The sequence below is a fragment of the Pochonia chlamydosporia genome, chromosome 5, assembly GCF_001653235.2.
Source record: "Pochonia chlamydosporia 170 chromosome 5, whole genome shotgun sequence".
Classification (NCBI taxonomy): domain Eukaryota; kingdom Fungi; phylum Ascomycota; class Sordariomycetes; order Hypocreales; family Clavicipitaceae; genus Pochonia; species Pochonia chlamydosporia.
In genome coordinates, this window is record NC_035794.1 from 3,779,310 (window position 1) to 3,800,695 (window position 21,386).

A 21,386-nucleotide genomic window follows, 5' to 3' on the forward strand; every position below is an offset into this window, starting at 1 on the left:
GTTGGTACCTGCGAGTGCCGCCCACCTGACGACAGACATGGTCGGCGTCCACGATAAGCGCAAGCAGCCAAAAGTGCTTGGAGAAAAGTCGTGCGCTGGTGTCACGAAATGAATCCGTCGGGTCCGGTAGATAGATGGATTGAAGCTCAAATCTGTCCGTCTGAATCTGGGGGAAAGAAGCTTCTGGCGCAGCAGATCAGGTGACATGGCTGAAGGCGTCACGTCCGTCTGGCGTGATGACTGGTGGATGCCCTGCCAATGTCTCATTTGCGAGCTGTTGCTTGACCATACTTGGTGGCTCAAGGAGAGGCGAAGCAGATCAGTCCAAATTACATATCGAATCAATCGACGTGGGACGGGTAAACGGCTTGACTGCCTTGGTACTTACATTTGCACTCCATGTCCATGAAGTATCAGGGAGAAAAATGCCACAGCCAGCAGCTGATGTGGGCTGTTTGGGTGGTTTGGGCAGGTGCGCCACTGCATTGCTCCTTCTCTCACCGTCGGCCTGTACTTGCCTTACCCTAGACCTGTACCTTGTCCATTTGTCGTGCTACAAGTTGAGCAGAATAAAGGGAGTCTCTGGTACATTGTGGCTCTCAGCAAGAAATAAAGGGAAGCATAAGAAAACGAATTACACATAAGTAGATAGAGACTCGGAGAGAAGGAAGACAGAGGGGAGGAGACGGTGGGTGAGAATGAATGAACCTCGATGATTCCCAACCATACATTTGCTTCACGAGATTCAGAACTAGGACTCCTTTAAATCTCAAAAGCAACCCAAGTAAATGGGAATGCTATGTGGCATGCATCCATTACCCTCATGACTTACTACTACGACCTTAAAACCTGTCTATTTTTTTTTGACTCTACTCTTTTTTGTTTGGTGCAGCCCTCGTCCGCTGCCGACCTGACACTTTTTACTTCACCACCACAGCAATCGCATAGCAGCATGAGCTACAGGTATAACTACCTGGTATATGAACAAATTTACTTCACTGGCTTGAGTTGCCTTGATAACAATTCCTCTTCTGCCTGCAACCTCGTAGAATCATGCTGAAGATTGGTATGACAGAAGATGACTACTTGTTACTTTGTCTATTTCATGGCATTAACACCGCAAATTACATAGAGACAACCCCTCCAGTTGTTTGATCACAACATCGACAGCATTAGATTGGAACACGAAAGACCAGTATCGTCTAACCCTGCAACAGGACTCTGTACGCTCCCCTTCAAAGATGTGTTGATTGCACCTGCACCGAACCGGTCATAAAGTCTAACATCGTATCATGAGGCACATAATAGGTAGCCGGTACTTTCGACGTTAGCATTGTAATAACAAGAGACTGGACGGATAAGCGGGAAACAGAAAACAATGCGAATCCTTGTCTCCTTTCCCACCAAATCTAACAATTACGGCTCGAAGCCAAAACGGATATGTCTGCTCCGAGTGTGCATTAACATATTTCTATAAGCCCTAGCAAATAAATTGATTTGCGATACTTTTTACCGGGACGGATGCTTCTGGACCCTTCAACGTAGTATTCCGAGAACATGCATGCTCGGCTTGCTTGTTCTTGGCACCAAGCCGTGATGACTTGCTTTTTCCAGGCACAGGACCCCTTTCTTCTTCAGCGCACAGATCGTGCACCATCTCCGCACGCTGTGCGACATCGTAATTTGCGAAAGACATGTCCGTACCTTGGCAAAGCAGGGCGGACGGCATCTTGCTTTTGCCAGCTAACTACGGAGTACGGAGTACGGTGAAGCGTGGACATGGCCGCACCAAACGAAACCCCGGAAATTCCGCAGGAAAACAAATGCACTTTGTACTTGGCGCAATTAAATCTCTCTAGAGATCTTTTTTTGCGTTGCTTAATTACTAACCTGCGTAATATTTGCCATCATATCCGCACAGTGACAGGATGGTTGTCTTGGAAAGCCACGCCGCCACCTTGCGTTTGACACCGCCATTCGAACCGTTCGCTGAATAGGAGGCGCACCTGCCTGCTGTAATGTTTTGCATCAACTCTGGGTTTGCCTGGCTCTTACATTTTGCTTTCGAATGGTTCCTCCTGACTCCTGAGAGTACAGAGCCTGATGCGAACAGGCTCCCTACTACTGACAGGCGTTCCTTGTATGCATTGGAGGTTACACCGCATGGTTCAGGGCCTTAGAAAGAACCTAACGGCTCTGTGTTGAATGAAAGGAGCCAGTTGCTCGCCTAATCCGATGTTTTCCGTCCTCTTCATACAAATTCCCGCGCCGGTACTTCACATTGCATGTTTAGCCAGGGCCAGGATGCTCATTGCCGAACTGCGGTTGAAGTCTAGTTGGCAAGAAGTTCATCTATAAACCTCTGCGCCATATCCAGGTTGGGGAGGGCGGAGAATGCATCGTATTGTTATTGCAGAGTGCGGAGAGCCCCGTACTAGGACAACGGGTTCTCCTGATGGCTTCTACATTTGCCGACAACCCGAATGTGGCTTCACCGCCATGATGTCCCCAAGACAGCAGAAATTGGATAACGAGTCTAGAATTCCCTTCGGAGTAATGTATAATGAGGCTGTTTGTGATTCTTTGCTTCGTGACATTTGAACCGCCGCCGCCACCTGCAGATCATAACAAACAGGTGTAAGTCTTCAGGCACATACTCCTAATGCATGGCTTCAGCCAAACTTGACTCAACAAGCAGCCAGGTCACATAAAACCGGTTTTTATAACAATTTTCTGAACTATTGGAGAGTGATGTGCTGATCCGACGGCGATCCTGGCGTTCCAGCCATACAGACGGTGAAAGTAGAGCCAATTATCACAGTTACCTGCGGCATTCGTCACGTTGATGACGATCAATGTGTCTTGTCGGTGACTCTCAAAAGTTGAAAACTCTATATCACACTTAATGTTATGGGATACAGTAGAATAGAGCCAGTAACCATTTGGTGCTCAACGTGGCGTGGGTGATACGGAGATACGGTCAATTCACCAGGACATGCCCTACGGAGTACTGCAAAGGGGTATCGGTGATCACTTGACCAATTTACGAGGCAAAAGAGCCAGTGGCTGATTCTGTAAACGGAAACTTTTGTCCGTCTTTGCCTCGTTGACCCAGTTGGGCAGGCAAGTGGACGAAATGGCGCTCCTCTGCATACACGGGGCTTGATGCCACATCGAAGAGGTGCACAACGCCCGCAGGAACCAGTTGAACGGTTCGACAGTTACGAACATCATGATATGCAAAAGAAGTCGTGACGACAAATGTGAAATGATCTTCATGGATCAACGTGGTGCTTGTGTGAGACAGTTACGGTTTTCGAAGCTATGTGATACAAATTCAACAGTTGTTTAAGCTTATGAGAAACCGTCTTATTGTCCGACAACTCAAACTATTATGCCCCAGATGGCCGAAATGGAGACTGGAGCCTTCATTGTCCTTGGTGTGAACGAACTTACGTGGGGCGTACCTTGGGCTTGCTGCATCAACAAACTTTTTTGCCACAGATGGTCTTTGGAAGAGCTGATGCCCGGCGCCGTGTCAGCAAAGGGATGGGCTGTCGGCAGAGAGGACGTCGAATTTCGAGTGATCGACATACGCTAGACGGTAGTTTCCTGAGCTTTAGCAGGACGTTTTGTTGACTTGCGTCAATAGCGGAATCTCGGGGGACGATACAACTTCGATCGGGTCTGGTCCGCGTCCGCATTGATGCCCGCCTTCCCCTGGCTGTACCTATTCGGTCCTTGGGCTGGAAAATCTCTCAAACTTGTAATTTGCCAGGAAATCATCGTGAGTCGCGGTTAGCCACCATCCGTTTGTTTTCATGACCACGCATCACTGCCTGAAGCCACGGCTCAATGATCGCCCGCGCCAACAAAACGCCCAAGATGCCTAATTGGACTATGTCAGTCATGACCCGTTCGTTTACGAGGTTTCGGCCGCCAGGAGAACCAGCCTGGGCGGCTTTTTCGATCGTAGCCCACCGCGCCATCGGGCCGGACACAACTGACAGTTGGCCTGCGAGTAAGACATGGCGTCTCCTTTTGGCTTGGCCGTAAGTTTGTTGCCCAGAGATCGCCAACTCCCGGCGGTGGACATTTGCCGGGCGGCTTGGGTGGCTGGTCCCGCCACAACCCATTCGGGCGGGTTGCAGTAGGAGGTTTTTCAGCCGGAAGCTCTGGGACTATGCCTGTCTCAGTTGCTGCTTGTGTAAATCCCCTTGAGCTGGCGGCTCGTGGCTTCACATCCCAGTCTGGGCTTGCAGGCTGAGCTGTCCCAACTGATGCAGGGCTGAAGGATGGAGCTGAAAGGAGCGAATTGGACAACTGTGACCCGACGCCCCAGACTCAATCAAACAGTAGGAACCCGTAAAGTAGGAGATTTCATTGCCAAATTTCGCCGAAGACATATACCGCCACAACTACAAGTGGACAAGCCGAACTAGCCAAGGTTTTTGGTTGCCGTCAAAGTGGAAAGGAGGGTTCGTCCGCTCGCCAAACTTCACTGGGTAGCGGTTGTAAAACCCCCTGGCTCTAGTTAGTTCATGACCAAATATGACGACCTTAGGGGGTGGGAAAACGGCAATTGGGACTAGCAACACTCACCGGACCCGGCAAAATGGTATTGGACTGAGTCTACGTATTCTGGCCCACGTTGGGTTGTAACACAAACTATGGAGTGAACGGGCGGACAACGAAACTCTGAGCCGGGATGCGGGCGATCCGGAACAGTCCCAACGCAGAGCATCAGCAAATTTTCCGTGTCTGGTACTACGTATCTCAGCCTTAGCTCGAGCAATGGTCGCCGACTTGCCAGGCGTCGGCGTCGCTTGTAGCCGGGCCCTCGGTGCCAAGCGTTGGACATAGTTGTGATCCATAGGTAATCTCAGAGGCTAGGTTTCTAGCATGTCTCACTAAACCCCAGTGGGAATAATCATCGCGATTTGGACCGCGCCTATGTTTTCTTTTTTCTTCAACTCTTCTTGTCCAACCCGCCAACCCCTCGCTTGCGCTTACATGTACGTGCGAAATTACGACCCTGAAAGAAACAAGTTTTGCAAAACAGTTATTGGCTCAATTGGTGGTGGTAAGAAAAGATAAAAATAACTAGCTAGACATACAGAACACAGTTTTCACTGGTAAACCAACAGCCCGCACTACTTGCTGCATGAACGTTTCCTCCAATGATCTCGGCGTGGCTACAGTTCCGTCCATACAAATCATCGCACATGGTGTTGAACAGGGGGGGCCTGGAGGAAGTTGTCTGTGAATGCACGGCCTAAGCTGGGATTAACTCCAAGTTGGCTGAGACTCTTGGTGAGTACGAAGCATGTATGCGCATATCGGAAAGGCTGTGGGATAATTTCTGATGTGCTGGCACGGCCAGGACCCAACGTCCAAGCGGAAATGCTGGAGTTGCATGGCTTGTCACCATGTCATCCACATCGTCCATCAGCCGTAAGCCCTGTCTTGAAAGTCGACCACGATGGTCAGCGGACGGCGCTTGTGGGCTGGATAGAAGAAAAAGAAATGCAGGTATATCGGAGATTTGGGCCTGGCCGGGCTGGGCTGGGCTGGGCAAGAAGGAGAGCCGGTGGCCTTGAGGATGAAAGGTCGGTAATGGCCTCCTTTTCAAGTATAAAAGGATGCTTTCATCCCATCCAAATCCAAGAATCTTTTCTATCATCATCAGCACACAGACAACTCCAATCACCACTTCTTCAGCTCAACACCACTCACCTCACCTGTTTTTACAATCCTCCCATCCCAACCGCAAACATGCAGTTCTCCATTGCCGCCATCCTCGCCCTGGCCTCCGCTGCCATTGCCGCTCCCACCGCCGCCGGACACCACGAAGGCAAGTGGCACCATTACTGCACCGACAGCCTTTTGAACGTCGATCTCGATATCGATCTCGATCTCGATGTCAATGTCCTCGGACTCCTTCGCCTTGACCTCGATCTTGATGTTGATCTTGACATCGAGATCCTCAGACGCAAGCACCCCAACTGCAAGGCCATCTACCGCTGCCCTACCACTTGCCAGAAGGTAACAATTTCACAAAATCTCATACACGAATCATGATATACTGACAAATTTCTACAGGGCAAGCGCATCCACGACTCTTGCCACAAGTACTAAGTCGGTGCATAATATGCGATATCTGTTTATAAGCTCTTGATGTCGGAGACCTGCCCCAGAGCATGGTGGCACAAAATTTAATATTCAAAGTCATGGCGCTGGATTGTTTCGGGATTTGAGAAGTGGTGACATTCCGACGTGTGCTGAACTTCATGGTTGGGATTTTGAGCCCGAGGCAGTGGAATTGGGAAGATTACTCGCCTGTAACCATTCTATTAGACCAGACATGGCTGATGTCCGTAATTATTAATAAACACCACGGTTACAAATAACTTTATAAACTGATTGCAGTGATGGAGAATGCTAGGGCTTCAGATTGACAACATGGGTAATGTCTGTCGAAATACCTACACTCTTGTTTGGTCCTTAGCGCATTGGGACTTGGTGTAGATACTCTACATACAAATTGTACCATTGAGCTTGAGCCGCTTCGAATTGGTTCTTCCCACACCGCTAGGGCTTATCTAGCAAACACGAATTTCAATCCAAAGTTGATACGTCGTGAGGTTGTTCTAGCTTTATTCCGTGTTTATACCCAACATCGAACCTTGTCGAACTCGACTCAAGATACCTAGTTTGAACAGAAGCAGATCATATTGCGGTTATGGATAAACTAATTACACAAAAACGTACATTACACTTCAGTAATAGTTACAATCATTGCAGAAGCAATGCCACTGCAATGCGGACCACGTGGAATGTTTGAGACTTCGACGTGTCTCAATGCAAGGTGGTATGTGGCATGTTTTGCCCGTGGCCACCGAAACAAAATCGTCGTTACACAACCTCATGCAACCCACCCCCAAAGACCAAACGTGTCAAGTGTTTCAGACGTATTGCTACGTTGTTCATTGTCCAATACGACGTACCGAGTTCAGTACCGTGTAAGTGGGGGACAACCTGGTGCTGCTGGTGAAGAAAACTTGGTCTCAACAAACACCTTCTGCATGCTATCCTCCTTATTGTCAAACATGTGGTATACCTTGTCGAGGTCTTCGAGTCGAACTCTATGAGAGACCATTTGCATCGGATCAAGCTCCTTCTTTTGAATGGCTTTGAGAAGATCCTTCCAGTACATGTGGACAGGAGCCTGGCCGTTGCCAATGAATCTGATACCTCGCTGCATCAGAGATCCGATATTGAAGTGATTTGTCTGCACGAATGGTTAGTACTCTGAGGAAGAATGAGTTGAGGGGTGAGGTATCAACGTACATATCCAACGTATACGCCAGTGATGCCACATCGTCCGTATGAATGCACACTCTCAATCATCTCATTCACAATCTCACTTGTATCCGTTTCCGCACCAGCAGCCATCTCCAACCAGTGCATCCAGCCCTTGGCAAACTCGCCGGCCGCACATTCAAGCGCGACGTCTGGGCCGCGGTTGTCACAGATCTTCTTGAGCTGGCTGACTACCGTTTCGGCGTTTGTCACGCCGCTTGATAACTTTTTGAAATCAATGAGTTCGACTTTTGACATGTGTTCCTTGGGAAAATGGCTTTCAATATATGTTAGACGTGGCTCGGTGTCGACAAATATGATCTTCTTGGCGCCTTGGTCGACGGCAAATACACCGGCCATATGGCCGATAGGACCAGCACCAAAAATGGCGACACTATCTCCCTTTTCAACTCCGGTGTCCTTAACACAATGGTAGGAGGTAGCCAGGACGTCAGAGAGATAGAGACCTACTCATGTTAGCATCATGGCTCATCTTGCCATGTACCTATTGTTGAAACCTACCTTTCTCATCAGGGACATCATCTGGCAACTCAAGAAGATTTACATCCCCAAGCGGGACACGCACATATTCAGCCTGTCCGCCAGCAAAACCACCAGTAAGATGGGAGTACCCAAATATACCGGCCGTCCTACCCCCATACATGGCCTTGGTCATACTATTCGCATTCGTGTTTTCGCATTGCGAAGACTGCTTCTTGTTGCAATAGTAGCAGTCGCCACAGGCAATCTGGAACGAAGCCACATATCGTTTTCCAACCTTGACGTTATGCACCTGTCGGCCTACCAGTTCTGCAACGCCGCAGAATTCGTGGCCCAAGATGTCGCCCTTGGACAATTGCAAGACTGAACCGTGGAGGAGGTGGAGGTCGGAACCGCAGACTGTGCTGCCTGTGACTTTGAGAATGACGTCGCGGTCCTCTACTATCTTGGGCTTCGGAACTCTGGCTGTGAGGTTGGTTTAGAATAGTTGACTATCTGCATTGGGTGTGTCGGCGCTCACCAATTTCGACTTTGTCTTTGCCCATCCAGACCAAAGCATTCATCTTGTCGGTTTCACCTGCGTCGGGGAATGTGGACACATCTTGAGTTGTAATTGCGTTGTCGTCGTGACCGATGGCCTTTTCGACGAGGTTTGCGGCCTGTGATACCGCCATTTTGAGATATACAGCAAAGGAATTGATATAGTGATGCTGCGTCGAATGTGTGTTCCTTGATCGGTTATGAACTGTCGCCGCTTCCTATCTGGACATTATATGAGAGCACAATGATGCTTATATACTCTTGCAATATATCGATGACGAAATATTGACATGTATTTGTTCGCAGCGGCACATGTCGTCATGGTTATGCACCACTCTCTGACTAAGCGCCAGACAGTTGAATACAAAGTAAACGGTGTTGAGAAATGAAGCTTAAAGAGTTGCTACAATTAATATAATAAGTGTAAATTGATTCGGCCCATGGTGATGGCATTAAGGCACAGGTGGCAAATTGGAGTTCCGAACAACATGTAAGCCAGAACCAATCCCTTATAACCTCCTTGAAGCCAATTTTGCAATACAATACAGCATTTGCACTAAAAAAACAAATAGCCAAGATGAATGTGTTTATTAACTCCACCCCAATTACCTAAATAGTCTAATCTTCTTCTCCGTCTTCCAAACATGCAGCTTCTCACCCTTTCCCGGCGTCCTTCCATAACGGCTCCGTTCCCGTTTATCCTCCTCCCATTTGACGCTCACATACTCCCCCGTCAGCATATCGCTGCTCGGTTTGCTAATATCCTGGTTTGCACCACTTGCTTCCAGCGGGTTCGTATCCTGCTTCCCAACAGCTTCCGTCTCGGCCGCAGCTAGTTCTTCTTCAGGCCGCGTCTTGTTCCGACAATACGGAGCGTCTTCTAAAGCCGCCACATCATCGTCATTACCTGACTTTGTGTTTTCGTCGGACCGTGGCGAGAGTGTTTGACGGGGATGCGGAATCCTGTGGGCGAGGTATGCAGGCGTGCTGTGGTATGAGCAGCACAGAGCGAGGGGTCGTGCGGTTATGCGTCGAGCGGCTTGTAGTTGTAATAACATTATTTGAATTGTATTTTGCTTGTAGATGTTTAATTGAAGTAGTTTAGGAGGAGAAAATGAATAGATTGCTGATTTGACGGTAGAGGGGTCCTGAGCTAAATGGTGAAGTCATCATGACGATCTGTTGCGGGCACCCACAAAACGGACGCCATCGATTAGAAGATTACACGGTAGACTTAACTCAATTGTAACAGAGTTCTAAACGTAGTCTAGTTTGAAACATTAAAAATGATGCTGGGCTGCTGATGCAGACACATACACGAGACATTGGGGTGAATGTTTCGACAACCACGTGGCTAGCCCACCTCCCCAAAAGCTTCGATTATGGATTACCTTTCCCGTCACTGGCCGAGTGCAGGACCTAGAAAAATGATAGGACAGTGTCATTTGATAGTTAGCAAATCAGGGCGACGACATGCAAGATGGAGTCGTACAAGCTTTGTTGCATCGAGCAACTACGTGTAGCCACCATGCAGCTTCGTATCCAGACCTGATTCGACAGTAGATGCCTCAACACGCGCAGCAAAGAAATGCAAGTAGGGTGTAATGCGTTCCGCCTTGGTACGCCATGAAACTGTTTGACAGGTTTCTTGCCGCATAAAGTGTGGCTCATATTCCAAGTTTTTTGCTTCCCGTTTGGGAATGTCGACCAATCAGAATGCGTAGATGTGCTGGATGACGTACCACCAGCCACATTCCCTGTTGACGGGTTCACATGGCCATGGCATAAGACGTCCACGGGCATGATATCATCTGGCAATGTGTGTTTAAAAACCGCTCCCAGTATTTGATGTGTAAATTTCTCAAAGTCTGTATCCACGTCGGCAAGTTAATCCCAAACCCGAATCAAGCCAACATCGCCAGTAATAAAGACCATCACAACAACCAAGTACAATGGAGTGGGCATCAACGCAGTACCAGAGGCAAAAGGACGTCTGGGTTCCGTGGTTGGAAGACATGTATCTGAAGTATTTTACCAGTGACAACAAAGCAAGCTACTCAACCAAACGTGCGTCCTTGTCCCAGCTATATACTAATGGACCCTGTGCTAACCTACCTTTTGTTTAGAAAACCTCGACCAGACCAAAGTAACTGGCAACGAGCAGGTGGATAAGCTGCAGGACGGAGTAAATGGATTGGTTGCCGGACAACTGGGCCAAGGTGGACTCGCCCAGCCGATTGGTGACCTTGTTTCGAAGGAAGGCATCAACAGAGCCGAACGACAAGGCGTCGACCAGGAGGGTAAATACCTGCCAAAACCTGAGGATACTCTGGCTGGGAAATGATAGGTTGAGGGATTTGAAAGGGGTGTATGGGCTACTTGTTTTATAGTTAGTAGACGATTTAAGTAATGCTTCGCGCAAACCAGTTTAATATGCCAAAGATGTCATCAATTTTGCTACGAGACGCAGATATGACCAAGGACTATCGGCGATGGCTGTCTTCTCTGGTGACGATATGGTCGTGGACTACTGGGGGGGGGATCAACATTGGACGAGCACGCCGAGAAGCTTTGGAATAACCAGCAAGAATAGCCTCGCAATGATCGGGCTAGCCGAGTATATCGGTAACTAGAAAGTCTACTGACTATGAACACGCTGAAGTCTAAGAAAGAGATGAAACATAACAAGAAGTAGAACGCTCGTGTGCTTAATCAGTAATCAGAAATATGTATTCTTGCCAGCATCCACCGCACTGAGACCCGCCGCAACGAAAAATGAAACGAAAAAGATATACATGGCCGTTTATACGAAGAGGTATTCTTATTTCAGCTTGGTAAGCTGCGTTCGCACACGTTTGAACCACACAAATCGCCAGAGGCCGACCGAGCGCCGCTTTGCAGATGGGACATATACTGCCTTCGCTTCCCTGATGCCTCCCTAGTCAGCTATGAAACTTCGTTTCTAGGGCCTGAAAGCTCGTACCGTCCGTTCATGCAACTCAATCTGTTTTCGGGTCTTGATCTGGCTGAGAATCGCTTTGTGAAACCGAACCTCCATTCCATAGAGCCAGGAAGAGCGAAAGAATAAAGAGAAACACGATTTCAAGTCGGTCCACAAGTCGGATGAAATTTTTAGAGCCAAGAAAGAAGAGGAGAGCCAAGAGTATGGCGCACTACGCGCATTCGTTATTGACGATGAGGGTCTCCGACATGATGACGAGCGATTGAAACAATGGACTTGACGGAAACGAGGTCAGACAGAGGGGCTGGGAAGATTTGTTTAGGTTTGCGGCGATTCAAAGTACCTAGGTACCTAGTAGCCAGACAACCAGTTGACATTAAGCGAACTTCCTTCCTTTTTTGGCCAAACAGTGAAACCGTCTGGTGGAATGGGTCAAGTGCTGAACCTTCAATGTTGATGGTGCCAGAGCAGAGAACGCCCGCGGAAGGTTTATATAGAGGAATAGCACCATATCTCTTGGGAATGGTAAGTAAGGTCCGCTCTCCTTGCATGGCGCAGTGGTGACTGAAACCTTTTCTCAAATCCGTATCACTTGTCATGAGTTCGAATCCTAAAAATGCCGCTTTGTTCTGCCTCCTTCGTTGCTGTGCTTCGTCAGCTCCTTCCTTAGGTACGTCTCCTTCCGTCTGGTGTGTCCTTCCCTACGTACTTCCCCATGTGCCCCTTCCCTCCCTTCCTCCTTCCTCTCTTCCCCTTCATCTTCTATACTTGTACCATTCTGCTGCCCCCTCTTTTTGCTGCTTCCTGCGTCAATGTATCGTCTTTTCCCTGATGGCTAGACGTCTCATCTTCCTGAGCCGCGCAAAAACCGTCTGGTGCAGGCCCCTTCGCATGTATCGTCCTTTGTGCAATCCAAAGATATCGGTACTAGATGGTTCAACCCTACCTCAGATACAAGCTCTACCACTGCCGTCAAGTACTTCATCCATTTCCAGTCATCACCAGGGAAGAAGAACGGCTCAATCTGGTCTGATCTAGTGGCTGGACGCGTTTCTCGATGTTGCCTGCCATGAACTCAGACTTTCAGACTGGAGCTTGGCAATCGACTGCCAATGTGCTGAGATATTAACTGCGTACTCGTCTCAGATCCCAGAGCAGCCTGTCTGCATATCCAATATCGTGGATGTATTTATATTCACCAATATTTCGACCTCGAAGCACGGCGCTTACGGGAAGAGACCCCTACTTGTGACTAACCACCAAAGAACTACAATTTACCGACAAGCTTGCTCCCTGCTTGATCTCTCATTCCAGCCGCATGTTTCAAGCTCTGCTTCTTTGCTCTCTGCGCAGAAATTGTACCGAAAAACACCTCCCCACGCTCTGTCAGCGCAACACCCTCCAGCATTGGCGCAGTTGACAAATCGTCAATCACCAAACCCAGAAGCTCGTCGTCGGTCATTTGTCGAATCTTCTCACCCACCGCCAACGGCTTCCCTGGCACACAAAGCAATGACTGGGTAATAATGTGTGACCTATTCATCCACAATCGACCGATCTTTTTGCGGTTTTCAGAATACCGTGACCAAGCGGTGTTCAAAAAATCGCGAGACAAGCTTCCTTTGCCACACTGACGTCGGACGCTCATTAGATGATTCATTAAAACAGCGCAAGATTCAATGGCAACATTTGCTCCCATCCCGCTGGCCGGCGACATTTTATGTGCAGCATCACCCACAATGACAGTGCGGTGTGTTTGCCATGATGGTGCTATGCCTTCTTCCAGTGGGATTCTAAAGTATACCGTGCGATTGGCTGCTATATCCCCAAACGTTACGTTTGGCATGATGCGTACATCTGCCATAGGTGGGATTTGTGCATCGGCGTCTGCCTTGCTGAACCGCGGGCGCTCGGAGAATCGTTTGGGTTTGCCCGTGGGATCAGTGCAGTGCTCGAAGATGAACCAGAATATTGTGCCATCTTCACCGGTGAAACCTATTGTGCCTGATTCCTCACGCATGACGGTGAAGCGGTCACCAGCCACGAAGCCTGGTGTTGGTGACGATATACCATAGCAGCAGGAGAATCCGACCGACATGTCTGTCAGGATGGTTAGTAGTTGCCTCTACAGTCGTTCGAAGGAAGCTCATACAGTCATCTGGGGACCTAGCAGCGCCCTTTTCTGGCCCAGTCCTGTCAATGAAGTTCCTGACAAAGCTATTTACACCATCTGCTCCAATGACGACATCTGCCACATATGTCTCTCCGTTGCTAGTCGTAAGTACCACCTCATTGTCACTCTCCGCGATAGTCGTCACCTTGGAGGAACACTTGACACGATCCCTTTGGGTGATACTGTCGGACAAAAAGCGGCACAGCTTCCGCCGCGACGTGAATATAGTTGGATATCCGAGTCTGCAAAATGTACAATGTCAGTCTTGCCTAGGGGATAGGGGCGTCAAGCAGCCTCACGTTTCTTCACACTGCCTGAATATACTATTCGAGTTCATCAGCTCCCCCTTTCCGCTATACGTGTGCCAGTCAGTAATTCCTACTGTCTCCGCAATAATCTTCTCCGCGATGCCCAGTTGGTCGAGAATCTGAAATCCATTGGGTTGTATTGCAATTCCAGTGCCTTCATCTGCCTCCAGAGACGGGCGCGCTTCGAGGAGGACGTAATCTATGTCTAGCCTTTCACACATATTGGCAAGCGTAGTGCCTGCGATGCCACCGCCAATGATGGCGATTTCATACCGCTGGGTTCTCATGGTGGGAGGAACTGGCGATAGTAGAGTTGCGGTGGAATTAAAGCTGCGAGTATTAAAGTGAAGGGATAGATTGCTCAATATACAAGTTGACAAATCGACTTTTGTAACATCATCGTAGCTCCTACATGTGTTAGAACACGACCATGGATTTAGAAGCGAGGTGCCGACCGTTGCATTATGTATCCTGGCTAGCGAGCACGAGCAACGGTTAAACGGCTCAAAGTGAAGCTATTTTCCGGCTCACTGGTCGGCTTATCCCCAAAACGTCGTAGCCAGGGCCTTCAACTGTGGACATTTTGTACCTTGCACTGCACGGGATACGCGTCTGAGATCAGCACTTATACTTGGTTGGCTGGCTTGCCGACCGTCCATTCACACCATGTCTTTCGCACGATGACAAGCTTGCCGATGAAACCGTGGCATGTGGAGATTTGCTTACAGCCCACCATATTTGGATAAGATGCTCGGGGATGATTCAGACTAATCCTAGCGCAAAAAGACCCTGGAGACATGAGACGTGATTCTGGAATAACTACAAAGTAGGAAGTTCTCCAGTTCGTCAAATGTTTGAACTACCTAAATGTACTACCAGCGACAATCGCCAACTGTGTTAACTACAGTTGCGTCACACCAATACGCATCGACTCAAACGGGTCGAATTTCGCCCCTCGAATCATCCTTTGCCTCTTCCTCAGTAATCTCAGGAACCGGCTCCTCCTTCATTGCAACCGCCATTGCTGCCTCCCGCTTCGGCCTAAGACGTGTTAGCAAAAACCACAAGTTTAGGACTGGGACCACCAACTTGAGAAACTTGACATCGACAATGCGCAAGGCAACAGCCAGCACAACCACAAGCGTGCAAACCGCAATAGACGACTGCCAACCATATTTATCTGTAATACGTTAGCGCGCTTCAAGTGTGATGTGAGAGCACTTACAGTATGGTGCCTGGCTGGCCGGCCACACGAGCACCTGGCTCCAAGCCGAGATGGAGTAATAGCCTGCGATGGCGGCGCCGACAGTGAGAGATCGCTCCTCGGGCTCTTGGGGTGCACTATTACATGTTAGCACAGTTACAATGTATGAACAATGCGAACTTACAGGTCGGACAACCATGCCCAGATGAGCGGCGCTGTACCAAGAGGAATATGGGCCATGAAGTAGCCGGCATATGCGGCTGATAAGGGAGTGCCGCTGGGGTTGGTCGTCCAAATGCTGAGAATGATTGCTACCATAATGGCAATAATGGCTATTGTGCGTCAGATGACTTCTTCAATGTCTGTGAGTCGTTGTACATACCTTGCGCTACGATGAGTGTCCATCTGGTTCTCAATATATCGGACAAGAACGCCCAGATCCAAACTGAAACGAGTTAGCATCGCCAAAGTGCTGTAATAGGTGGAATAACGTACCAAAAACGACGTTGATGGCACTGCCGCCTATCGGGATGAGATTGACCTGTACGGTAGTCCATCGCGCCGAACCATCGCTATTCTTGATAGACTTCAAGAACAGATTAAAGTAGTTGTATCCCGATGTTCCGAGAACCATGGCAATGTACATCACGCCAATGACATACACCAGCCACGTAGAAAATGTGCGCCTACCACTGTCAGCAACTCAGATCACAGTCCAGAGCAAATGCAACATACTTTGCCGCAGCCCAAGTAATAGGCTTCGCATCCAATCTGTTCTCCCGCTCGAGTCGTTGCAAAGCATGCTCTGAATGAACGCGCTTGAACCAAAAGGCCCAGGGGTTGGGGTTCTGCGGCGAATCCGGAATCATGATGTAGCCTGCGAAGCCCCAAATCACGGTAATGATGGCGTTGATGACAAACATCCACCTACTGAATTAGCCAACATCGAGATGCAGAGTCGTGGTGCTCACCTCCAGCCTGCGAGACCGTATCTCCCGTCCATGGTGTTTACGATTGATGCTTGCATTGCTCCTGACATCATTTGGCCGACTGCTTGGCAGGAATGGTAGAAGCCGATTCGTTTCGCCATTTCCAAGGGCGTATACCACGACACTACACGTATTAGTGAGGAAACAAATCGACATTGTGGACAACGTACTAAATAGGGAAATCATGCCAGGATAGGCTGCGCTCTCGCACAAGCCCAGAAATACTCGCAGGATGTACACTTGTTTTGCGCTCGTGGTCATGGCCACCAAACCGGTTATGATGCCCCAAATGACTTCCAGCGAGGGCAGCCACCAACTCGGTCGGACGTACGTCATGATGATTTGAGAGGGAATCAACATGATGCAGTACGCAATGTTGAAATAGGTCGTGAAGCTAAATGACACGCGTTAGCATTATGAACAATGGATACCGCAAGAGACATACAGATTCAGCTCATTTCCCCAGAGTCCCAAATCCTCCTTCATACCCGACACATACGCACTATTTATGTTCGACTGGTCCAAAAACCTAGCAGAGTCAGCTTCATCCCCTCCCGTCGCGCCGCAACATCCCATACTTGATAACTACAATCCGTTAGTACCATCGCGAACCGTTCCCAGCAAAACACTCACTCTGCGAAATGCACCCAAACGTCAACAGAAAAATGTCCAGCCTTCTCACCAGGCTTCTCTCCTCCTTTGTCGCAGCCGGCGCCAACGCTTTCGGCGCCTTTTCCGCTCCCGCGCGGAATAAAGTCTTGAGGTTCGCCATGTTGACTCTCAATTTTTGTCCTGGAGTTGTGAAGAACGTGTCGAGGTTGAGAATCTGGGGAGCAGAAAACCGTTACATTCCTTCCATGCTGGGATGCTGATCCCCCGCTTTCGGGGGAGGGAGCACAGATGATGGAGACATGCGGGGTGGTATTGTACGGAAGGATTGGTGGTTATGTCTTGGTCCACTGGTTTAGTTGGCAAAGGGCGTGGTTAGACCATGTTTTGTGCGACGATCGGAGCCGTGAGAAGTTTGGTGTTTATGTCGGGAGTTGTGGCTCTCGGCATTTTCGTGGGGGTCAATTTGGGGGTTGGTTGAAGGACATGAACAAGTTCAAAGTTTGCAGAAGATGCCATTGAGGTGACAATTTGTGAGTGGACGCCGCCAAATATGGCTTTTGTATTCTACATGAACCTGCTGGTCTATGAATTGCAAACAAAGCAATTACACGTTGGTCTGATCCTTTGGCTGAGACCATGCATCTTGAGCACGGTGCAGACGCTCGGTTTCCAGCCTCTTCCTCGTAATTAACCTCCACAGATACGAACCCCTCAAAACCTCGTGGTCTCCGCCCTTCAGCAACCAGACATTTCCAATGCATAGTGATATGATCACGCAAATCCACATAAACGGAATCATGGCCACGTATGCGTAATAGATGCCCGTTTGAGGATCCAGGTGATTGCTGCCACTTTTGTTGTTGAATACGGTAGACATGATGGTCAAGCCTACCAACCCTCCGAACGGAATAGCAAAGGATGACAAACAGGTTATCTTGGCAGTCATGTCGGGGAAGTATCCGAGGCAGTGGAGTGACGCAGGGTTCAGTCGCAGTGCAACACCATGGCCGATTAGTGCCATCATGCCGTAAACAACCTTGGAGTTGTGCTCCTTGATCGCCCATGCGAGCACCGTGATTCCAACCGCGGTGGTAGTAGTGCCGAGAACAAGAGGCGGGAAGGTCTGGCGGGGCCAAACGTTGGAGGCCACGATCGCCATGTATACTCCGACTGCATGCAACAGGTTAGAATTGTTTCTGCAAGGCTTAGTTGGGCATCCTTACCAGTCAGTCCAGGCATATAGTACAGCAGCGCCAGACCAGCTTCGCTAGAGCTTTTTCCATCAACCAGTGTAAAGTAAAGGTCGGAAAAATACATGACCGCAAACATGGCCATGCCGCCACCAAAGTTGATTAAGAAAACGAGCAAGTTGTCTCTTTGTGAAAGAATATCCCAAGGCATCATAGCCCGCTGCCGAGGAAACACACGGGACATGGTCTGACCTGGTGACATTGAGCGTTCGTATACGATCCATGCAATGGCTAAAACTGCACCGATTACAAGTGGTGCCAGAACAGCCGCTGAGTTCCAAGAGTACGTGGAACCTCCCCAGGTGAGCGCCAGAAGCAGCAGTCCCAAGCCCCAGAGGAATAACATCTGGCCACCAAAGTCGATCGTGGCGAGTCTTGCGAAGAAACGCCCGCGGGTAGAGGACGTATCGGTTTCGCGTAGTTCAGGCAACGGTTGCGGTCCGACAAGCTCCTTTCGAAGTAGAAATGCGACCAAGAAAATTGACGCGAAAGCAATGGGGAGGTTGATACCGAAACACCATCGCCACGAGGTTTGCGACAGGTAGCCACCAATGAGTGGCCCAAGACCAAAGCTGACACCAGAGATGAGAACGAAGATGGTCCAATTGGTAGCAAACTCCGCGAGCGACACTCGATCTGCAAGGATCGTTCGCACTGAGATGTTAACTCCCGAACAGCCAATGCCTTGAATGGCTCGACCGAGCAGGAGTACGCTGAACGATGAGGTTGGTGCACCCGTACAAATGGCTGACCCTACCATCATTACAATAATGGCAGCTTGCACAGTGGCGTGACGACCGAAAATGTCGGCCAATTGAGCCCAGAAGAAGAGAAACGCAGCCGAGGTAAGATTGAATGACGAAATGATCCAATTTAACTGCTTGATCTCATCTTCAAATTGAGTCAGTATTAATTCATTTCCCAAGAAGCCATGGTGTGTTTCTTACGAAAGTCTTCTGCGATGCGTGTAAGAGCAGAAGCAACAATGGTCGTATCAAGCGCCTGCAAGGCAAAAGGCCCGAAAAGACCCAAAACGAGTTTCCACCGATAAATATTTCGACGTTTGTTTTCTGCCTTTTCCTCTGCAGTAAGAATCTTTTTCTTTTTGTCGGTTTTGGCGTCTACGGCCTGGTTTTGTGGTGTATTCAGCGCGGACTGTGAAGTGGCACCAGTTGTGCTCTGCAGCTCGTGGCCATGTGCCAGACCGTGATCGCTGTACTCTTCAAGTGCTGCATGTTGACGCTGCTTTCGAGAATTTTTGACCTTTCTATAAAGATATATCATTTCAGGCAAAGGGCTCACCAAGAGGTAGCAAGGGAATCAGGATGAAGACGCTGGCGGGTGGCAGGTAGGTGAGCTTGTGTGAAATTGATGCTGGTGTTGACAATTCCGGGTGGCATTAGAGCTATATATACAAAGAAGAATATTATTAGTTCCGACTTGACGTTTGGATCTTCTCGGATACCTCCCAGATTGCTTCCATCACCATCGTACGTAAAATTGTACGTGGCTCAGTCCCTGAGATGTGATGCGTTAATCCCAAGTCGGCACACTCTCGTGGATTGATCCCCAAATCGGGAAAGGCGGACGTCCTTGATTGTAGGGCTGATGGGAAGCGCCAAGTTCCGCCACAGTAGCATACCGCTGGATGAGCTCTTGGCGAAATCGTCAGGGTCGAGATGGGATGGATCCACATTTACCTTCAATGTCGTCAATGCGGATGTGTGTGGTCCGTGAGAAGCCAAACTCGATGCGACGATGATGGTATATGTAGCCTTTTGGCTGTGGCATGCGACGAAACAGAGCGGCGTGAATTGAGGAAGGCACGACTGGGACCATTGGCGCGTCGGCAAGTCAAACAAGACAGCCCGTCAGTGAGTAGCGCGACATTGACTCCTGAACATTATCTCTGCCTACGTGTATCTACCTAGGTAGGCAGTGAGGTGAAGTCATCAAATCTTTCTGGCCGACAATACCAGCCGTCAAACGGGTGTATCAACAGACGGGCGTTGAAGCTGAAAAACATTTGGTGTCCATGGAGATGACCCAGTCGGCATCTCACTGCCGAACCATCCCAAATAGGGTATCCATTCGAGCCCATTCGAACATCTTACGCCAGTTCGTACGCAGCCCTGACGAGTCAATCAAGTTGTCCGGGGAATTGTGTATGTAGGAGACGTCAACTTTAAGGCTGATGGCAAATTGAAGGAACCACAATTGCTGACGAGGTTCGAAACGCAGTCGACTTCGAGTCGATTATTCCCGCCTGAGGCTTCAATGTTGGTGCATCAAGAAGGTTAGGCTTTCGCTGAATGCATCTGAATCCAGTTTAGCGTCTTGCGGCGTGACCAGCCAAATGGAGAGACATCAGACGCATCGTCTTGAGATCTCCCATCACCAGTCAGATTTCAATCAATCACCCTTGGACGTCAGCTTCTTGATCTGGCACACCCGAAGGCAACGTGCTGCCAAGACGTCAAAAAGACAGGCCCAGCCCACCCTTTTCGCATTCCATTTCCCAAAGCTTCTAGACGTATCCTTCCAGCTTCCACTGGGGTCACTCACACTTCCTATTTGCGTCAGGTTGTTCCATGTCCGACGGCCGAAATCTGTGTTGTGGCTTTTGTGTGATACGAAACATTGCCAGTTTCGATTACTACCGCCGCTCTCGAGATACGGATTCTGCATCTAAGTGCCACTTACAGCAGACTGGGCCCAATCTGGACCATGGTTGGCGTCCCGGGAAGATCTAAAGGCTGTAATACTTGCATCCAGAGGCGGATCAAGGTGAGCGCGAAACGGCAGCGGCTTCTTGATCACCAGGAAGAGAGGCTGGCTACCATACCCGTCACTGCAGAGGTCTATGATCCTGCATATGGTACCAGCCCAATCCCCAGTACCAGTCTGGTGTACATCCCCCCAGACACGATGCACAAGCTAATCATGGCTTGTGTAGTGTGATCAAGGCCAACCAACCTGCAGTAACTGCCACAAATCAAAGCGAATATGTGGTGGGTACACGCGTAAAACCATTTATGTCTTCTCTGAAGATGTCCACCTCAAGCAGCAAGATGTCCAAGAGGATGACAGGACTGTCATCTTCCACGGTCGCGCCAAGGTGTCAGATAGACAGGTCAAGTTTAGTACCAACGATAAAAGCGGCTCGCTGGCCTCAAAAAATCCCCTTATATGGTCCGGGCCTTCACCCACAGCTTCTTCCAGCACCTCATCTCCGCCACATCGATCAGATTTAGAGCAGAGGCTTGATATCTTGGCTGCTGGTCGTTTCACGAATATATCTGTCAACTGGCATCAGCTTCATCACATCTTCCTGTCTACCTATATGCCCAAGACAGGGCTAGGAACGACGTCTAAATCAGAGACACAAGTTGACGGTAATTGGCTGCTGCAGCTGCAAGGTGGCGTTATAAACTCGCCTGCGCTGCAAACATCTGTAGCAGCATATGCTGCTGCTCATTTGGCCC

The 21,386-nt window shown here is 49.2% G+C and overlaps 7 protein-coding genes across 7 annotated transcripts; 2 read left to right on the top strand and 5 right to left on the bottom strand.

The window, feature by feature from the left end:
• Positions 1-5,775: 5,775 nt before the first annotated feature.
• On the top strand, positions 5,776-6,138 carry VFPPC_16332 (hypothetical protein; the record flags this gene model as incomplete). The annotated part of the gene is made up of 2 exons (XM_018294085.1): positions 5,776-6,045; positions 6,103-6,138. 2 exons carry the CDS (start codon positions 5,776-5,778, stop codon positions 6,136-6,138), a joined length of 306 nt encoding a protein of 101 aa, XP_018142630.1.
• Positions 6,139-7,012: 874 nt separating this feature from the next.
• On the bottom strand, positions 7,013-8,537 carry VFPPC_14043 (alcohol dehydrogenase; the record flags this gene model as incomplete). The annotated part of the gene is made up of 4 exons (XM_018291814.1): positions 7,013-7,291; positions 7,351-7,829; positions 7,885-8,328; positions 8,384-8,537. 4 exons carry the CDS (start codon positions 8,535-8,537, stop codon positions 7,013-7,015), a joined length of 1,356 nt encoding a protein of 451 aa, XP_018142631.1.
• A 471-nt stretch (positions 8,538-9,008) lies between these two features.
• On the bottom strand, positions 9,009-9,461 carry VFPPC_06438 (hypothetical protein; the record flags this gene model as incomplete). The annotated part of the gene is made up of 1 exon (XM_018285470.1): positions 9,009-9,461. The coding sequence occupies one exon, from the start codon at positions 9,459-9,461 to the stop codon at positions 9,009-9,011; it is 453 nt and encodes a 150-aa protein (XP_018142632.1).
• An 894-nt stretch (positions 9,462-10,355) lies between these two features.
• Positions 10,356-10,747, top strand: VFPPC_06439 (hypothetical protein; the record flags this gene model as incomplete). The annotated part of the gene is made up of 2 exons (XM_018285471.1): positions 10,356-10,470; positions 10,530-10,747. 2 exons carry the CDS (start codon positions 10,356-10,358, stop codon positions 10,745-10,747), a joined length of 333 nt encoding a protein of 110 aa, XP_018142633.1.
• A 1,885-nt stretch (positions 10,748-12,632) lies between these two features.
• VFPPC_17915 (FAD-dependent monooxygenase) lies at positions 12,633-14,133 on the bottom strand (the record flags this gene model as incomplete). Its single annotated transcript, XM_022429587.1, has 3 exons — positions 12,633-13,465; positions 13,518-13,780; positions 13,838-14,133. The coding sequence occupies 3 exons, from the start codon at positions 14,131-14,133 to the stop codon at positions 12,633-12,635; spliced, it is 1,392 nt and encodes a 463-aa protein (XP_022285359.1).
• Positions 14,134-14,778: 645 nt separating this feature from the next.
• Positions 14,779-16,811, bottom strand: VFPPC_06441 (allantoate permease; the record flags this gene model as incomplete). The annotated part of the gene is made up of 12 exons (XM_018285473.1): positions 14,779-14,887; positions 14,936-15,026; positions 15,072-15,187; positions 15,235-15,382; positions 15,433-15,495; positions 15,546-15,736; positions 15,786-15,977; positions 16,022-16,163; positions 16,210-16,433; positions 16,485-16,568; positions 16,618-16,624; positions 16,673-16,811. 12 exons carry the CDS (start codon positions 16,809-16,811, stop codon positions 14,779-14,781), a joined length of 1,506 nt encoding a protein of 501 aa, XP_018142635.1.
• A 444-nt stretch (positions 16,812-17,255) lies between these two features.
• On the bottom strand, positions 17,256-19,185 carry VFPPC_16333 (tetracycline efflux protein; the record flags this gene model as incomplete). Its single annotated transcript, XM_018294086.1, has 3 exons — positions 17,256-17,821; positions 17,875-18,792; positions 18,849-19,185. The coding sequence occupies 3 exons, from the start codon at positions 19,183-19,185 to the stop codon at positions 17,256-17,258; spliced, it is 1,821 nt and encodes a 606-aa protein (XP_018142636.1).
• Positions 19,186-21,386: the final 2,201 nt, after the last annotated feature.